Source organism: Bactrocera latifrons, unplaced genomic scaffold, assembly GCF_001853355.1.
Source record: "Bactrocera latifrons isolate USDA-ARS-PBARC rearing strain unplaced genomic scaffold, ASM185335v1 scaffold_103, whole genome shotgun sequence".
Classification (NCBI taxonomy): domain Eukaryota; kingdom Metazoa; phylum Arthropoda; class Insecta; order Diptera; family Tephritidae; genus Bactrocera; species Bactrocera latifrons.
In genome coordinates this window covers 405650-426605 of record NW_017534442.1, presented here as the reverse complement: position 1 = coordinate 426605, position 20956 = coordinate 405650, and the positions used below count along the sequence as shown (strand labels likewise).

The 20956-nt window shown below is 34.4% G+C and overlaps 1 protein-coding gene across 7 annotated transcripts; it reads left to right on the top strand.

Annotated features, from left to right (window-relative positions):
* Window positions 1–165: 165 nt before the first annotated feature.
* Window positions 166–15510, top strand: LOC108968675 (E3 ubiquitin-protein ligase RNF13). 7 transcript variants are annotated; one of them, XM_018932887.1, is made up of 9 exons: window positions 166–719; window positions 9566–9978; window positions 10140–10312; window positions 10377–10477; window positions 10565–10758; window positions 11364–11556; window positions 11635–12015; window positions 13494–13629; window positions 13700–15510. In XM_018932887.1, the coding sequence occupies exons 2-9, from the start codon at window positions 9859–9861 to the stop codon at window positions 14133–14135; spliced, it is 1734 nt and encodes a 577-aa protein (XP_018788432.1). In that variant the 5' UTR covers window positions 166–719; window positions 9566–9858; the 3' UTR covers window positions 14136–15510. The 7 variants fall into 7 exon arrangements, with proteins under 7 accessions (XP_018788432.1, XP_018788382.1, XP_018788400.1 ...); XM_018932837.1 differs by having other exon boundaries at window positions 10122–10312; XM_018932855.1 differs by having other exon boundaries at window positions 166–784; window positions 10122–10312.
* Window positions 15511–20956: the final 5446 nt, after the last annotated feature.

Below are 20956 nucleotides of genomic sequence, written 5' to 3'. Positions count from 1 at the left end.
TTCATGGTAAATATAAATATATATATATATATGGTTATTATATAACAACGAATTCATTCGTTTTTAAATAATACAAAAAGTATTTCAAGTTTGTGTAACATATCTGCATTTTACATATTTATTGTGAATGAGCCATAGAAATCTCGAACAGTCAATCGAATGAGAAGAAGCATAAAGTTATCCATTTTTTCATACGGAACGAAAGATTCTTAAAAAATCTTAGCAACTGTATTCTAATTGTGCTAAAAAAGGCGGTGCTAAAAAAAATGCAGCCTGCTTGATATAGAAATGGCCGCAAAAGTGAAAACTTTAATTTTTTTAAAGTAAATTAAAATTAAAAGAACAAATTCACGTGAATTAGAGAAGGCAGACATATATATATGGCCCATATATATATCTTTATCGCCTGCGAATGGGCTCACACAACAAGGCTACATCAAAGGAGACATTCGTAAAGTAGAGAATAAAGAGAAAAGTCAAAAACAAAAACCCAGAAATATAATAATAAAAGAGACGAAAACATATGAGTAGTCTGCGATTATGCGGTGGATAATCGAATAAAAGCGAAAAAGCAATAGTTTGAAGTGTTTGTAAAGACACGAGAAAATCAACAATTAAAAAATAATAATAAAGAAAAGTGAGTGAAGTGAGAACAACGAAATATTTGCTAAAAGCTAAAGAAACCCAAAATTGGCAGCAAGGCGTTTTTGGAACCGAAGGTGGGCAAAAAGTGAACAAAACAAAAAGCCTTAAAATTTAAAAATGTCATAGAACAAAAGGACAGGTAAAGCAGCTGATAAGGAAATAAAACTGATTCTTTTAGAGACATAGTGGAAAATAAAACATTTGATATTGTTTTTGTAAGTTTGTGCATACACGGTATACAATTATTAAATAAGTGATGAAGTAAAGAAATAAACAAAAACATGCAGTACAAAATGTTACATTGCAAATCGTTTACATTCATGAATCTTGCATAATATTATTTAGCAACATAATTTTTTAACATGTTTCTACTATATTTTGTGATTCTTCGCAAAACGTACGACGCATTAAAAGTGGCATTAACAAGCACGTACGAAAATTTGCTTTGTGATTTGGATTAGCTTTCTACCGTAGAATGAAGTTAGCACAAATATAAAGTTTTAAAAGATTTTTCAAGTTCGAAAAATAATAGTTAATAATCTGAAAATTGTAAGTAAAAGTTTTTCTTAGTTTAGAGAACAATCGTTAAAAATATGACCACAATGAGCACCACGTCTGCTAATGGCTGATTTGCTTCGACAATTATGAAATGACCCGTTTTTGCGACGTGCTATTGAACTAGCATGCAACATCCATGTAATATCAAGTACAAGGGCTTCGCTTTTAATTGTGTAGTTTTAAGTTCAAGTTCTCCCTGGCCTTAAAATGTTGCTCCTTTTAAATGCAACAACGCTGAATACGCTGATTTTTTTCAAATAAGAATGTTTTTGTATTATTTCACAACAAAGCTATGAGCTATTGCTACCACATTCTCACATAACCCATCGTGCCAACCACCTGTGTGTAAAATTGACATAATATTGTGCTGATCTCAACTGCTCGTCTATATCTTTTGAGTATTTAAATGTATTATTCGGGTATATGTATGTATGTGTAGTTTGCATTTCTAATTTAGCGTGTTGTCAATGTGACAAACGATTCGGTAAAATACACACAAAGAAAATTAAGTTATGCTGTCACCTATTTGAATTAATCGATTTGTATATATGTATATTTATATACGGATCTATTGTTTGTATTGTATTGTAGTTATGGGCATTTTCTATGCGGCTTTATCAATTTTATGCAGAAATTTAATTGCATAAATAAATGCAACAATTCAGATTTCCTCCTGATTAAAAAATATACAGAGTTATAGGTACTCAACGCTTAGTTTACGAGATATTCGACTTTAAAGTTCACAAATTCCCAAAATTCAAATATTCCAACTTGCTATTTAACTACATTTAACACAGTTTATGCACATTTTTCATTTTAAATTCATTTCATTATACTGTAAAAATTTAAACAAATTCACAATTTACATCTTTTTCCGAAATTCGTGTTTTTTACCTCCAAAGTAATCGTAATCGTGCCAAACAAATAAATATGAGTTTAGTGCCATTGTAAAAATAGTTATGAAAAAAAATAGTGTACCACCCTATAACCCAATGTTATCTGATAAGCAAATTATCAATCAATAAGCATGTGTTAAAAAATTCCCAATTTTGTCTGAATAGTTCGAAAAAAATGTATAAACATACTATGTATGTACACTTATGGACAAAATAGTACGTGTAAACAGTTTTTACTTAATAACTTTGAAAAAGTTGCAGTTAAAATAATTTTTTCTTGTTTTATTAAACTTAAATATGTCGGAAATCTTTCATTCCGTTTTTCCAAAATATAAAATAGCATTAATATGTGTAAAATATTTCTTCCTTATAAAAAAAAATTCAAGTTATCATTTTTGCCGTCCACATGTTTTTAATATTCTGTATATCCGTATTGTGGGTTTTCACAAGTTTTCCTATTCACTAGTTCTCAATCGGGTTGGGATCTCGGCCATTGCATACAGGTCATATTTGTATCCTTGAACTATTCAGAAACTAACCTCGATCTACATATGTTTCGGCTCGTTAGCTTGTTGTTAACAATATCTTCAGCAAAGACGGCCATTGTGTTCTTTATCCAAAATAAATGACCAACGCCTTGACAAGACCACCATAATGTTTCTGCCCCATGTTTAATTGGTTTTTTATTTGCATATCACTGAATTTTATTCACTAATTCGGTTTTAATTGATATGCAATAGAATTTTTCGTTTTATTCATAGGCGCAACGCCACGCTAAATGAAAATATTCGTTGGAAAGATGCAGTGGTGGCATATATACAAAAATATATGTATGTATGTGTTTATAAATTTCTTTGTAATCACGCAACAGATTCTAATTTAATTTTATTTGCATTGCTTGACTGCATTACTCACAGTGACGGCGGTGTCCACATACATACAAGTATATACTAAAAAGATACATAAGTAAATTCTTATAAAGGAGAGAAATTAAAACCTTTTCAAGACTTACAAACTTCACTACAATAATTAACTTTTACATTTGAGTATTTCCAAATGATAGTGACCATTGATCGATACTGAGTACCCAATGTAGGCGTTTTGGCTGAAAACATTCAAATATAATGCAGTTGTATCCACTGCAAAATATATGTAAAATATATGTAAATATATTTATTGTTATCTTGTTGTTGTAACGGCAGAAATTCTGCCGAGTTGACAGTCCTTGCCCGGATAAAAATTCGGGTCCGTTCCGGTTTTCGTAGACCCGACTGTCGTGGGAACGGGCGTATTGTTATCTCTTCAGGTTGCTCTTCGTCGCAAATGTGCCTATTTGCTTGTTTACACACCATTTGGACCAGAAATAGTCCTTATCGCTGAAAAAAATATGGCTTCAAAACGTCAGATCTTCTTGGAACTTTTCAAGAGCCCATAGAGAGAAGAGATGTCGCTTGGGAAGGTCGAGCGGCTTCAGTTATTGCAGAAGCTGTATTTTGTACGCTTTCATTTACGATCTCGTCGTAAAATACGCCAAGTCGTTCCATTCGTCAGATCGAGTTGCTGCGAACGGTGAAGAATCGACTCTCCACGGTTTTCGTTTACTCTCTCAGCTACAGCTGCTATATTTTTTTAACTGCGTGCTGAACGTGGTCTATTCAGTCGAATATTATCCAACAAGAATTGGTCTCAAGATGGTTGATGGTGTTGCGAATAGTACACTTAATAGGCCGATTATGTTGACCATAAGTCGAGCGAAGCGGACAAAACTCACGCGTTGTCTGTCAAAAACGGCTATTGAAAAAAGTACTTCTACTTGGATCCGCCGTTATTATTGCTAAAGTTTTGTTTAAATATTAGGTCTGCACTAAATTCGTAGATTGATATTTTTGTAGCAGCAGAAAACTATCCCAAAATAATTTTAAGTTATTCTGCCGTATTTGTCAGTATGAAAACCACTTTTTATAATTCCTTCACATTCGGTCAACATCAGTCGAGAATAATCCTAGAAATTTAGCAGAGTTAGTCAAGGGGTTCTATGTTTAGAAAATTTCTGCAACTAGCATAGGGAATTTCACTTAAATCGTTTTGATGCGATTATGACTAAGTACAGGATCGCAACCTACTGCCACAAATTTTCCATCACATTCAAACTCACTCATCATAACCACTCTCTAGAGAACTGCTATATTGGCCTAGCTCGATTATTTAACCGACAGTTATGGGACTATAGTTCACTAGCTCTTTCTCTTCTTCCGTTATCACTCTGGTAATTTTTTTTATACATATTCTATCATTCTGTAAAAATGACAATAAATGGTGTTCATACTTAATTTTGTGCACTTGTGCACTTGTATTTACTATATTATTGGTGTTTACACATTTAAGACACTAGGGCGTAGTTTCTTATTCTTATATGTTTTATTCTGGTAGTTTTTAGTCGCCTCCCCATTTCCGAAGGTCAATTGATTTTAGATGGAGCTTGTACAGTTCAGAAATATGCTCGCTAGCTATATCTTATCTGTCGAAATATCTTTAATAATTTTCGTATACTCTCGTCCGATATTATTTGCCTCTAATCATTGAGTTCCTAGCCGTATATTCATTGCGCTTAACTCTAATATCGATAGTAACCGACTTTCAGTTCTGCAATCATAAATTGTAACTTTGTGTGAATATGTGTTTAGAACAGCAGCTTGGTAGGCACACCATAACAAATATTCATGATTCATTGCGTCGAATAAACAAACCGATTTGTCCACAAAAGCCCCACAATTTACGATCCTCATTTATGAATTTACGAGTAGTTGAATCGTCATTTTTAGTTTCATGTGTGTACAAAGCTATGAGCTAAATTTTTTCATTTCCGCACAAATGTTAGTGCAAAATAAAATGAAAGGAATCGAGAAAATCAGTAAATTTTGTTATCAGCTGTATTTTCTAATGCTCTACAGCATATAGCTATATTTTATATATATGTGTGTGTATTTGTATGATAAATATGTAGTGAGAGATTAAATTTAAGTTCTAAAACTTATTTAACTTATTGAGACGTCTATCAGGCAATCGCTTGAATTTCAATATTAGTTGTTTACATAAACCATTTCATACATTAAGAGGTTTCCGAAAATTGTAATTTAAATTCCTCGGGTAAATGATATTTAAAACAAATGTATTTTGCTAAGTAGGACGCGATCTGTCATCCAGTTTGTTTACAGCAGCTGCTTAAGTCGGTACCCCACAGTAGTGCGTTGCGATTTTTACAATGGATAAAAGTATCGAAGAAAGAATTTGTCTCAAATTTTGTATTTGTAACCAAATGTCGTGTGCGAAACCGTTGCGAATATCGAAAATACGGTGGTTCAGTTTTATCAAAAATACAAGCCTACGAGCAGTACAAAAAAAGGTTGAAAGACGGTCGAGAGATCATAAAAGACAAGCCTCGTTGTGGACGAACTTCAACTGGTGAAAATATGAGAAAGGTGAAGGATATGGTGCTCGAAAATCGGAAGCAATTGTAAGAGAGATGGCAAGAAAGCTCGACATCTTCGCAAGCCCGTTCGAATGATTTTGGTTCTAGTTCGATTCGTCCCGATATAGTTGAATTTCTTTCAAAAAGAGTACGATTAGGACCGAAATTAAAACCAAATCGCAAACAATACCATCGATTCGTGTGATTTTTTCTTGTTCCTCGAAACCCGTTTTTAGTCGATCGAAGAGATACTACGAAATTCGTTGAAGGAGCTAAAGGCCATCCCAAATAGTGCTTAGGAAAAGTGTCTCGAGGACCGGAAAAATCGTTGGCATTAGGTGTATTACATCTGGTGTATAATTAAATATTTTGCGTTTTATTTAAAATTTCCGGGTACTTTTTGTCACAATGTACGTTTTCGTATATTTATGACAAGCCCTTTATTGGTGTTACGTATAGGTATAGAAGATAATTTAAGGAATGTGGTGTTGTTGTATTGAGTAGTAAAAACCTCTTCAAAATGGGGAACACGAACTCTTATGTCGTTTTCGCATATCAAATGAAGTGGTTATTATGGACGGTATTGATTGCCATTAGAAATGATACGATAATCCAATGAAGCACAGTGCACCATTGCTTGGATTAAAGTAGTGATGTTGAAATATTAGTTCTCTTCGAGGGAAGATAGTTTATATGAGTAAGTTTGGAGGGACATTGTACGTAGGACTTTCTTTTGATATGACGGAGTTCACTTTACAGGTGGTATTATAATGGCGAGCGTTAAGTCGTTGAGAGCATATGTATATCGGAATAGTTGATAAGTATAAAAAAGTAGTCCACTCATAAATTCGCTAGCGATAGTCAAGCGGCACCAAAAAGTGATCTCAAAGTATGAGGTTAAATCGTTTTTAGTGGAGGAGTGTTTTGCGACATGAAACAGAAAATTCCAGAACACTTGATTTTGGATTGCTCAGCAATTTGCAGAAGCAAGCTCAAGGCCGTAGCCTCCATCTATGTGGACAGGGATCACATCGCTCAGCAGACTCCTGGAACCTGCACCAGGATGCTGAACCTTTGTGACATAGGTCGCATTGCAAAGCCTCAGTTTTAGTATCCAGTCTTTAATTATATTAAAATCAATTATATTTGCACAAATTTAAAATAAATCAACACTAAAATAAATTTGCCAAGTACTCTTGGCTAAGCTAATCAGCTTCGTCTGAGTAGGCAATTGAAAAGTCCTCTCTAGACGAACAAAAGCCAAACTCTATAAGTCGTTCATAATTCCCGTCTTGCTATATGGTGCAGAGGCTTGGACGATGACAACAACTGATGAGTCGAAAGACCATAAAAACATAAATTTATGTGCTATAAAATCTAAATAGTTAAAGTAATTTTTGAATTTCGTCGACTCAGCAAAATAATGATTGGCTCGTTGCCTTCAGTCGTTCAATAACTGCATTTGTAATCGCGTCAGCTCTAGATAGATAACAAATTACATGAATAATAATGCAATTTATAGAGGGTGCTTCTGTAGAGCGCTTAGTATTAGTTTGTTATTCTTAAAATGTACACGATCATAACCAGAGTATCACAATATTCAAAGATATACGGTGGTTTATCATGAGTGCACTAATACTCGATTGCTGTGCCACCTTTTTGAACCAGCTGAACTGGAGGGACGACTGCAATGTTTTATGGCCAGGAGCCCCTTTGAAAACCTTGTACCTATTTTAATAGTGATATAATATAAAAATGTAATATATCAAATTTTGTCCCAAACCATACTTAGTCTGATAACTCCAATGTAATAAGCTCCAACACACCTACATATATATGCATGTATATTTGATTGTGAATTTGTGATAAGGTACATTATTTTCAAGAGGGTCATTGTCATCAAAGTGTAATTTGTGGACACATATAAAGGAATTCCATATCAGTCATAATAAATAGCATTATATACAATTTAATATAAAAATATTAATAAAAGTACAAACGCGACATTGAAACCTGTACTCATACTGAAAAATATATTCTTGAACTTCTTGGTTATTTGTAATTAAAATGCATAAAACTGACCGAAAGTCTGAAGTCTTTATAAGTAAATGCAAGAAAGGTCTTTAATATTTCCTCTTCAACTATTTTAATGAAATATTGGCTGCCACACAATAATAGTATAATTTTGACGAACTGACTTTTTGTCACAAACTTAATATAAATCCTTCTCATCGCCATAAAACTGGGCTCCTGACGAAATAAAAGCCTCGGCTGGTATGGACTTCCGTGCCGTCAGCGAATTTTGTTTGTACAGTTTCGGCTCATTTTTGAAGCACCATTCGCTCGACAGTTTCGATGTCATATACAAAAAATAATAATAACAATACAAATAAACCGACGTTTCTTCACCAGTAATACTGAATTTGATGAATGTAGTGTGCTTAGCTACGTTTCCAAGCATCTTAAAACAATGTTAATGTTAATAAAAAGGAAAATTGCATTCCGCTTACTACCTACCATAGTGCAATTTTGCAACAGCAAGAGAATTCCCTTAATGTCTTTACAGTAATGAAACAAACTGTATATTCGGGTACCTGGGGGCTTGAATAGTTTTGGTCCGATGTAGATAATTTTTGGTCAATGACTGGCATACTTCAAGGGCAGTATTCGGACAAACTTTTAGCTCGATATATGCATTGGCCCTTAATTTGATTACTGGAAAATGAAAGAATCGGATGGAATTTAAAATTATATTATTTGAGCAGTAGACGTGATTTCGCCCATTTTCGCATTATAGAATATAATATAGAATGTGAGATGGTCCCGAGATATAGCTTTTTGCTTAAATGTTGGCGATGCAACTCCCCTTGTCAAATTTTGACAGCGACTCTTATAGAACCCTCTCTTATGATCTCGGATGTAAAATTTATAACGAATTTCTTTATTGATTTATGGCGCTTTTAGTAGTTTTTAACAGAAGTGTGGGGAGTGGGCAGGTTATCATCCGATTTCATCCATTCTTACAATGTTGGCAAGGGTGCTTAAACCATTTAGAGGGTGTGGCCACGCAATTTTTTTTAATTTTTGCCCAATGGTGCACTTTGCTACTGCGATACCAAATTACAGTTATTTATCTTAAATTAGTTGTTGTTGTTGTTGTAACGGCAGAATTCTGCCGAGTTGACAGTCCTTGGCCGGATAAAATTCCGGGTCCGTTCCGGTTTTCGTAGACCCGACTGTCGTGGGAACGGATCTTAAATTAGTGTTTAGTTATGGCACTTTACAGGTTATCGTTTAATGGTGTGTTTTTTTGGGTGGCTGTGGTCCGGTTACGACCATCTACAAACTCTTCCTATATTTTTTGACCAAGGAACACGTGTATCAATTGTCATTACGATATCTCAATTGGAAGGGGCGGACTCTCTTCATCCTGCTTTATATCTATGTATATTAGTTTTAGGTGATACAAACTACCGTTAGGTGAATAAAAATATTATACTTTGTAACAACTATCACAAGCACGCCATCGCAATATTTTAAGGCAGAAAGGAGTTCTTTGCGAACCACATCCTGGTGTTAGATCGGTTAGGGTTATTTATTTGAAAAAATTTAAAAAAATATAAATTTTTGAAATTAGTTCTTTCTTTTTTTTTTAGTTTCTTTCATTTCATATTAAAAGTAAACTCGTCATTCATTAAGCGGATTTAATTTCTAAAATTCCAGAATTCCACGCTGTGGTCATCTTATTTGGTACTTCCCTTTCACTTAGCGCTGCAAAGACTAGAGATCCACGCCGTAGATAAGGGCTATATAGTTAGCAAAAATATTTTTGACACTGATCAATTCTTCAAGTCTTCAGGCATGTTTAACTATTTGCCCCGCCTAAAGGCAATCTCCGTTAATAATAATAGTAATAATGTTAATGAAATTATTGCTAAAATAATAATAGCATACTTGTATTTGTTGTTGTAAATAACATTTTTGTCGTATTATTCAGACTCGTCGCGACATACAGAACGATTCGCATTACCAATGAGACATGCAAATCATTTTGCGGGACAGCAGCGACAACAACATCAACGCTTTCTGAAACGAATATACGATCCGCTTTAAGTACAAAACCTAAAGTTTGGAAATAAAACCAAATCAACAAAGAAAAATATCGTGTGAAGTCTGGTTGACGGTTTCAGTGCATTCTATGAAATAACTAGGATTAGAAAACTAACAGACAACCACAATCAAAATAAACGAAAGTAAATACGAAACACTGTAAACCGAGTGCAGTCAACGATGGAGCTCCGAATGCGTTCAAAGTGGATGCTCTTGGAATTGTTCGCATTTTGCGGACTCTCACTGTTCACCCAGGAGGCGGCGGCACATGTGCTAGTCTATCGCAGAATAAATAGTTTGGTAAATACCATAATATTTAATTTAAAACATGTTCCCTTATAAAACGATAAATTTAATTTAATTTTTGTGTGTTCATTTTCTTATTTTATGTTTAGTTTTTTTGTTTGCATGGTTTCTAATTTGTTTGTATTAATATTTTTCAGTTTTTCTCTTTTTCGCAGCTAATTGAACAGTATAATGATCTGCCAGCGCAATTTGGTCCGAGTCTACCGGCGAATGGCATAAAAGTCTTTGCCATACCAGCAGCTAAAGATGAATATGCCTGCGGTCCAGTGTCCGGGCCACCACGCAAAGAATATCCCAACAATGCAAAATTCGTCATTATAATCGAGAGGTAATAAATTGAATTGTATTAATTCAAACAAAAGCCCAAATTATGCGGCTTATTAAATTTACAGAGGTGGCGGCATGAACTGTACTTTTGAGAAGAAAGTGCGCAATGCGCAGGCGGCTGGTTTCGATGCCGCCATCGTATTCAATAATGATGGCGATGATTTGGGTGAGTTGCATTTATTAACGCTTAATTCATTGGCATAATTTTCAAGCAAATCTTATGCTCCTAATATTTTTACATATTTATTTGCAGAGCAAATGTCAGCGAAAAATGCGAGCGGCATCTATATACCGGCAGTGTTTGTTGGCCACACAACCGGCATAAATTTGATGACGTTCTATACACCAGAGGTGATATTGGTGATAAACGATGAGCTGCCATTCAACATCAATACGCAATTAATTTTACCATTTTCGATTTTAATTGGGCTTTGTTTCCTCATAATGGTAATCCACGATGTACCTAACTTAAATTGGTTTTTCGAAACAATTTTTTGAAAGTCCTTATCATAATATTTTATTAGAATAATAATTTTCTATAATTTTTTTAAGAATGTATATCAGATCAAGTGGAGCATTTATAATCGTTAACAATAATGTCTGAAAGTTGTAGTGTAATTAAAAAAAAAAAAAAATTAATTTAATGTATTGGGTCAGTATAATTTTTAGTTTTTTTAAATGTTTCTGTTGTTTTTTTGTTATGCAGGTTTATTATATTTATTAACATTTCTGATTTAATTTTTATAAAATTATAATATTCTTGAAAGTTGTCTAAAACATATAAATTTGTTTTTGTGTTAAATATTTTAAATTTTCTGCAATTATATTAGAATACAGAAAAATAGTAATTTAATCAGCGTAAAAAAGTAATGTCCCTATTTTTATTATGTTATAAAAGAATAATTTTTTTTTTTTATAAACCGTATAGTCACTAAACAGATCTGATTTCAGAGAAAATTCGCAATTAATTCCATCAAATATTTAACTTTTCGAAAGCAAAACAAATCAAACAAAAAATAATCATAATAATAATTTTTTGTTCGCTCCCACAGATTTTCTACATGATTTACAAGTGTGTGCGTGAAGAACGTCGTTTGCGCCGGCATCGCTTACCAAAGAATATGCTTAAGAAACTGCCGATCTTGAAGTACACAAAAAATTGTGATCTCTCGCAAGACACTTGCGTCATCTGTTTGGATGAATTTGCCGAGGGCGACAAATTGCGTGTGCTGCCATGCAAGCATCGTAAGTTCAGTCTTCAAACCTCCGTTTGGTACTCCATATATAAACAAAAACCCTACTTTTAATTTCATTTGCTTACAGCTTATCATAGTCACTGCATTGATCCTTGGCTAACGGAAAATCGTCGCGTTTGCCCCATTTGTAAACGGAAGGTTTTTACGAAACGCCAGCCGCGCGCAAGCAGGACGAATCGACAATCTTCATTGGATAGTGTAACTGATACAGACGACGACACAACACCTCTGCTGCCCGCCCCACAACCGGCGCGGGTCGGTGGTAGCAGGCAGACTAGTGGCAATGCGACAAGCAGCAACAGTGCCGCTAGTAGTGCACGCAGCGCTGCCTCAGCTGGTGGTCGGCGTAATGGTCGTAATACTACAACTACACGGCATGGCACCTTTAGACGTGCACCAACGAACGATAGCCACTATGTCACCGATGTCACTTCCGATGAAGAAAATGGTAAGTGACCGATTCTAAAAGGGTTTTCTCATATTTTTATTGGTGGTATTTGATATTTTGCTTGTTAATTATACATCACCCCTAAATATCCGGGGTGGATGATAGTATTCGGTAATGGAGTCTTTCTCCCACTACGAATCCCACTCCGAATTTGCGCTCCTTTATATGGTCACTGTAGTATATGCCACAAAGACCTACTCACCTCAGTCCTTGTCCCGTCCATCGCAGTTCTTCAATGGCGGTGAAATCAGCCTTCACTCTAAAGAGGACGTCAACCCGCTCGGCAGCGACACCTTTCCAATTAAGGAACTGGACAGGACAGGCTTCGGCCCTATTCTGTATCTCGATTCGTAAATGTATTCTATTCGAAATTCGGATCTACTTTATAACTATGCGAAGGTTGTACCACCCTGTGACAGAATAAATACGTAGAATTTTCGTTTTTGCTTTTTACAACTCAAAAGCTAACGAATATTTTATTCGAATTTTTTTTTCGAATCGAGTTACAGAATACAAATACCCTGTTTTTGGTTTTTCATTGCTGGTCTTTTTTACGTGGCGAGTCCCAAACCCATCGCACAACCCTGTGGAAGGGCTGTTTCGGCTTCTCACTTTAGCTCGCCTTCAAACGATTGTTTTCTGGCTACCCAGAGGATACTTGGTCAAAGACCGCAGGTAGTGAGCTGCTTGAGCTTGAGCCATATGTAAAGGAATCGTTTCTGGCAATCAGAGAACTAAGAAAATAAAATAAAAAAAATCGTTTTTTTAATTTTAACTGTATATAATCCCTTGAATCAGTCTTCAATATGAAGTAAATACTTTGAAAAGGGGGATAGAGTTACAGTTTTTCGCATCGTAGGTAATTTTTTTACACTTTGGGTTAATATAGCCTTTGTTCACTGGAGAGTGTGGCTTCCCAACGTTGAAAGAATTTTTCAAACCTGGAAAGTGTTTTCGGTATTCAATTTAAACAAAGAAACAATCAAATCATTTTTTTTTTTAATAATATTAGTAAAGATGAGTATAAGGGTATTAAAACAAAATTTTTTTGTAAATGTCATGATGGGGAAAAAGATACTAGTTAGCAATGCATTGGAAAATATTCGGACAAATTACATTTTAAGATTTTTTATGAGAATAGAACAGTAGTTGCTCAGAAGAAATTTTATATAAAAATATTAGTTTAGTAAAACATTTTTTAAAGAACTTTCATAAGAAAAAAACCGTAATTACTCAACAAATAAAATAAAATATTAATTTTTACGGAAATTCTTCAAACAGAAAACTCTCGCGTATAATGTAGAATAAGAAATGTTTATGAAATATGCTAAAAAAAAATTATATTTAGACACTTTAATATATATATTTTTTTTTTGATTTTATAAAATATATATATATATTGTGTTTTTTCGTTTAATATACTAATATAATAAATATGAATTGAATTAAAATTTGTCTTCTTCTTTTTCCATGTTCAGTACTAGCGTCACAAAACTCCCCCGCCCGTAGTGCACGTCGTGTAAATCCTTTCGACCGTAGACCGAATATTCCACCGCACGTTGTCGAGCAACTGATCACAACTAGACGATCTTTCTGGCGGCTACCACTATTCAGGTGTGTCTGAGCACATTACATCATTTGATTAATTATATATCAATAAATACTGAAACCATTTATTTTTCAGCTTTTTCCGCCGACCACAGTCTATAAGCGTTGCAGCACCACCCTTCCTCGAGGAGATTGTCCCTCAGCCACCGATGAATGTTGCCATAGCTATAGATGCTGCAACAGCACCAACAACAACACGTGCTAATACAGCCAGTAGTGCACCACTTGCTAACACAGCCCCCCTGGCAGTGGCACATTCTTCGAACAACATTCTCAATCCGAATTTAGCTGGTTCCTTCAAAGAATACGATGATGATGACGACGACGACGATGATGAGTTGCCGCAGCAGTCGATTTATGAGCCAGTCACAGTTATAACACGTAATGAAAATAATAATACGGAGAGCAGCGAAACAGTTGCACCTAGGCGACAACAACAACAACAACAACAACAGCAGCAGCAGCAGCAAACGCAGGCTACAGCACCACCCACACGCACGCAACGCATATGAGTGTGAACTCCACAGATGTGGCCGTCACAAACTACAAGAGCTAGCACCAAATCAGACATAGCCTTCGAAGTGTGGTGGAGTGAGAATAGCAACTTTTATATTTTAAATAAATGTAGAAATAAGTGAGGAGTTGAATGCATATACAGCTGTCGTCATTACTATGTGTGTGTGTGCGTGCGTGCAAAGGAAGCGACCACGAGCGTGAGAGCGCGTCGTAGCGTCAGGTGCTAATGCTGCTTGCTAGCCCACAGCAGATGTTAACGCTTAATGATGGAGCTACAAGAAATTGTGCGACTCTGAGTGTGTGGAAACAACTGTAAATTTGATAGTTTTATTAATTTTTAATTATTTGATTAGAATTTTACAAAATGTGTATACATAAAATGTGATTTCATATTGGCTTCGGTAAATTGTGTGCATGCTTGCAGACACACATACATACAAACAATACTTAGTTATAGGAATATACGAATGTAACTTTTATCATATTACCGCAATGTAAGTACATGTAAGCATAGAAGAAAATGCAAAATACGTACTGCAATAACCTTGAAAAAAAAAACAAATGTTTAACAAAAAAAAAATTAATAATAATTAATGGAAAATAAACTGTTGCAAGTAAAAGTTATATGTGTAAGAAGCAGAAACTATTATTATATCACCACAGCAACCAAATTGTCTACATACGTCTATCTAATAATATAGAATTATATACGGAACTGTATACAAACATATATACATATATATTTTTACAATTATAATCTATTTTTAGTTAATCAAAAACAAAGACATTTGTATTCTTTCATTTTAACCATTTCGTTGCGTCAAAAGTTAAACTTTTTATGCAGTTTACCACTACATTCTATGCCACAAATATTGACAATTACTGTATTTTGGTCGAACTATTAGCGCATTTTTGACCAGAAAGTTCAAACTACAAGCTTCACAAAACATTTTAAATTGCAATGCGACTAGTTTTCCCCAATTTCTTCTGGCGTACAAAAATGTTGTTTGTCTTTAACCTAATCTTTTCAATATCAGCAAATTTACACTAGTCCACAAAGCATCTGCAGAACAAATTTGTACCAATTATTCACATTCATCTGTATAAGAAGTTTTATATCTCTTGCATCGTACTGCTTTTATTGGGTTGTTATAATTTTGTATTTCCGTTTGTTTAGTATTTTTTTTTATAAATGTACATGATGTTTGTGATTTAACGTATGCAATAGATTTAACTTAAGGTTACCAACTATAGCATTGTAATAATATGAAATTATTAAGGAAAAATATTATCAAACTTTTAGCGTGACCTAAGAGATCACGTCAATTGTGAAATGTAAATATAAAATGTTCCAACAACAAAATACATGAATTAATGACTAATATGGTATTCCAAGTAAACACGTGACTTTTTATTACTACTAATTTATAGTAAAAACTTAAAAATCTAAACTAACTTCCAAACCAGAAAATTTGTATGCTAAAAACCTTAAATTTTATAAAGAAAAATCGTTTATCTGAAAAATCGATTATATGAGTTCGATCTTGTCGGTTTCAACAAATGAGCAATAATTCGAAAATAATTGTACCAATGGAAATATGAAAAAGTGGGAGGCTTGTGACTGCACTCCGTAGGCCTGCATTTTGCAAAAAAAAAAAAAAATTATCCATGGCTTTTAACTAACTTAGGTTAGGTTTGCTTCTACTAGCTGATTGTAAAGCCATTCATAAACCTTCTTGTCATTTTAATCAGAGAGAGGTTCAGTTTCATTCAATCAATATATTTAACTTAACGTAAGAATCCTATCAAACTTTAGTGCTGAAGCATTCGTCATACCGGGCCTCAACGCTTTTGATACTTTATCTAGTGCCTAAAATTGCGGATCTTCTACTTGTAGTTGACGTATGGGAGTTTCAGCCGGACAAACAGCAGAGGATGGGTGCCAGAGTCTCTCTTGGTACTTACTTATATCGTTACTAATGCTATTTCGATTTCATGTAAGTTGTGACATGTCGCTAGGCCGCATTTTCGCGACCGAATGAGTAAAAAGCATGATAGTTTTCCTTCGGGGCCTTTGTACATGATCTTGGCGAGCGTGGAATTTTGATCATTTCATACTGGATTATTTTTAGCGACTTGCGTATTTCCGGATGTCAATTTTGGGAATGTCATTAGCTATTTAGTTTCCCAGAAAGCCCTTGTGGCTTAGAATTCAGTATATGTGAAGCCGATTTTCGGCAACCACTACTGCCTCCCTGCTTCTAAGCACATTTTCTGACACTGTGAGAATGATGAAACTTCCTCCTGGAAGATACTGCAGTATTCCGGAAGCTGTAAGCGTCGCCTAAGCTTTAGATCTGCACAACAGATGCCGACGCCCACTCTATCAGCTATTGGCAGTTCTGCTGGGTCGCATTATTTAACATCTTTAGTTTTGATACACTCGAAATTTCTTATGAAAAATTCCCCTGGTGTCGTCAATCAGCAGTTACTTTCCCTGTCCACTGCAATGTCGATTGCTGGTTGTGTAAGCTTTCTAGTGCTATCGTTGAATTGGCTCTTATATCAAAAACAACAGTGCTACCTAATATGTCATTGTAAGTAATTTATGATAAATATAATTTTAATATTGTTATTGTTGTAGTATTATTGATTGTTTTATTATATTTGTGTGATACAGTAGAAAAAGATTAGAGGATGGCGTCATGTTTAGAAGTTCACGCAAATGAGGTTCTCTGAGAGCCATTCACTTGGGAATGGCCAGAAACAATTTTTTTGCATATGGTTCAACTTCTCACCTCTTCACTCCTCTGTGCAGCCAAAGAACATCCGTTAGAAGGCGAACCATGCCTCCCCAGGGATGATATTGATATCATTGCCCTCAACAACCGCGCCGTTAGTTCTGCTTTTTCCAGAAAGACAAGGAAGCGAAGCAAATGGATCTGGTAGTGAACGAGGGCAATACGAAAGGTCTCCTGTCATAAAACAAACAGTCGTCGCACTCGCGACTTGGCATTCACGTCACTGTTGACAGTCATAACTTTGAAGTCTTAGATAACTTCGTTTATCTTGAAACGAGTATTAACACCAACAACGTCAGCCACGAAATTATTTGCAGAAGAACCCTTCGGACTAAGTAGGCAATTGAGAATTTAAGTTCTCTCTCGACGAACAAAGACCAAACTCTATAAGTCACTTATCCTCCACGTCCTGCTTTATTGTGCAGAGGCATGGACGGTGCTAAGAATTTCCGAGAGAAAGATTCTGCCGAAGATTTATGGTCCTTTGCGCATTGACAACAGCAAATACCGCAGTCGATGGAACGGAGAGCTGTACGAGATATACGACGACATTGACATAGTTCAGCGAATTAAAAGATAGCGGCTACGCTGGCGGGGTCATCCGAATGAACGCGAACAGAACTCTAGTTCTGTAAGTATTCGACGCAGTACCCGCCTTGGGATACAGAGGAAGAGAAAGACCTCCACTACGTTGGAAAGATCAGGTGGTGAAGGACCTGGCTTTGCTTGGAATCTCTAATTAGTTCTTTTTGTACCTTTCTAATATAAGTCGACCATTTTTGTTCCGAGTTAGATACGTCAGTAATATTTTGAAAAAAAAAATAATTTTCCACATTTTATGTTTTTTTATGCTTGAAGATACAAATTTCCAAATGCGCTGTTTTCAGCAGTTTCATAGCTTAAATCGCTCTACTGCCTGTGGTCCTTCACTCTTTACACTACCGCGATTATTGCCAAAATACAGAGCTGCAACAAAATCCTCAAGTCTCTAGCCGGCAGCAAATGGGGAAAACATAAAGAAAGGTTGTTGGCAACATACAAGTCAATCGGCCGGCCGGTCCTTAACTACGGTGCACCAATATTTTCGAGTGGATGCAGTAAAACGTAGACGAGGAAGCTGCAAGCATCTCAGAACCTTCAGAGCCTCCAATTCAATTAGTTTCTTCTGGGGTGCTCTCACAGAAATCATCCCTAAACTTACTTGCTTGGAATGGAACCGCCTCCTAGGAGCATCAAGATGTCTTTACTCAACTACGTCTACGACATAAAACAATACGACGACCAGACTTTGGACGCAACTAACTATAGACATGCACTAAAGTCATTCACATTTGTGCCATTAACACCTTCACCGATTCCATCTCAATGAATTGCTTACTTGGAGTCAAACCACCACCCATTGCACACGAGGAGCTCGAGTTGCCGCGAGAAACGAGAATGACCCTGCCGCAGCTGGATCAGTTTAAACTCCTACTTATCCATAAAATACCCCGACATATCAAATATCCGCCCAGCATGGAATGAGTTCCCGCATAACACTAGCCATCTCTTTGTAAGCCCTGTGAACCCCATACATCTGACACCCTTCTCCATTTGGTCCGACCCCGTCGAAACAGCACGTTTCCTGGGCCTACTGTTGGATGACATAACTTATTTAATCCTTACTATCTTAACGGGCATTAGGTACCCGTTACAACAACAACAACTGCTTGCAACACTATTTTCCATTAGCAGTCATGATATACTTACATATATATTTGTAGCTTCATGCCAGTTTTTTTAGACTGCACACTCTGTAAATCTTATACATCGACAGTCACGTACATACCAATATTTATAAACTCTTCTAAAATTAAAATTAATCACTTTAATTGTGGGAGAATCAAACATCTGTTAGCCCATTAGCATGGCAAGTGAAAGCATACTTTCGCCATTTGATTGCAGTGGATTACTTTAAATACTTTCATTTCATGGTCACCATATACCCCACAGAGAGTGAAAGGTAGAGGGCGATTGAGATCAATTAAACACATAAGCACATGTCATTTGGCACACCAGCAATTAAAGTCAATTATAGAGTATAGTATTATTTTATCCGTTTATTCAGATCAATATATTTTAATATAAATTTTCATTTATATATTTATTATTTTTTTTCATTCATAGTTATGTTTTTGTAATACAAAGAGTAATAAAAAATAATAATTAAAATGTATGTTTGTAGTATGTAATTAAAGTTGGTATTCAATAGGGTTTGTGGATATTCGTAGTTGGGCAGAATAAAAATTATTTTCATTAAATATTCAGTATGCTACAGTTTTCGAGAAATTTTTTTTTTAATTATAAGAAAATAATCACGCTACTAATACTTAGTGCCGTAAAAAATTATTTAATGCGAGTTTTTTTGTTTTTTTTTTTGAAGAACTAAAATTTTTAGGCCATTTTACGCAAACTCCAAACCATATCTAAGCAGTTTTTCATCACACACTTGCCACTTCACCTAAATACAACATACAAAAACTGCAAATTGTAAAATATCTTATTTGTTTTTTTTTTGTTTTTTTGTTTACTTTGTAATTAATTTACTCTCGAAAATTACACTAAAATAATGAAATCTAATGCATTCAGGCATCATTACTATTCACTATAACTAACAGCTATGGATTAAAATTGTGAAAACTGCACTAAAATCCGCATAATTTTTAATATTTAAATGTACGTAAGATACAATATTAAAATATAGACTAATGTAGCTCGAATAACTGAACAAAAAATATACTTTCCTATTTCATTGAAAATATATTCAAATCAAATACCATAGCAGCCACCATAGTAATTTATACATATTAACAATATTATTCACTGTTAAATCTGATAAATCTTCTTTTCTTACTGATTTAAACAATTTTGGTCAGCCTTCCGCCAACTATCGCGTTTGTGTGTTCAGCGACTTTGCGTGGCCGGTTTTAAAAAATAGACTCTAGTTTTTTTAGACTTTATTCGCATACAAACATACCAACTTAATATCTAACTGTTGTTTGTTAATATAAGTAATGTAAATATAAAAAAACGGTACACTGCACTATTTTAGCAATTTTTTTCTCTATTGAAGTGAGGAGGTCACTAAATTATTTATCATTTACTATTGTTGCGAAATTTATCAATAAGTTTTGAAATACGCAAATTCACTTGATTTTCGCATGGAATAGACTTAAAAAGAAAGTATATACTATAAAATAAATAAAATTGAAGTATATTTTTAGAAATATATTATTAGTATTTAATATATTATATAGTTATACATGGTATTTTATATAATATATTACATTTACGTTTAAAAAATATTCTAGAAATATTTTTCAAAATTTGCTTCCACTTTTACCATACCCTCGAGAATCAAACGAGTTTTCGAATTTCAAAACTTTTTTATAAACTGTATATTATATTAATATTTAAAAAAATATTTTTGAAATTGCTTTTAAAGTGACTGTTTAGCAGAACTTGAAACACCAATTTGATAATTAATTTTTAAAATACGTTTTTTGGTAATTAAAATTTATAGTTTGATATTTTCTATTTTTATATTTAGTAGGCTGAATTTGATGTAGTACATATTTGAGAATAATTTTAGAATCAGTAAATGTATATAAGGTAACTTAGAAAGTTTTCAATCTACAACCTCAAAATTTTGTTGTTATCATTACATTACAGAACATAGGTTTATGGAGGTTATTGTTGTTGACGCAAAAATGCATTTTAGACTGTTTAAAAAATATTTGAGATATTAAAAAATGGCAGAAGAACATTTAAAGCTTAAGCTTCACCTAAAATTGGTTAAATTTTGCAACATGTGTGTGTGAGTGTGGCATACAAATGAGCGCATATGAGTATAAAACTAAACTAAACAGTGGAAATTGAGTCATTCTTCTTAAAATCAGTGTCAAAGTGTGTGTAAATGTACATGTATATCTGATTAAACTTAACATTTACCACAAAAGCTGTAACTAAACCACTTG

Coding starts and splice junctions, on each gene's coding strand:
- LOC108968675 (XM_018932837.1), top strand. CDS start 9,859: ATGGAGCTCCGAATGCGTTCAAAGTGGATGCTCTTGGAATTGTTCGCA. Junction 9,979..10,121: donor ATCGCAGAATAAATAGTTTG/GTAAATACCATA, acceptor AATATTTTTCAG/TTTTTCTCTTTTTCGCAGCT. Junction 13,630..13,699: donor TGGCGGCTACCACTATTCAG/GTGTGTCTGAGC, acceptor TTTATTTTTCAG/CTTTTTCCGCCGACCACAGT.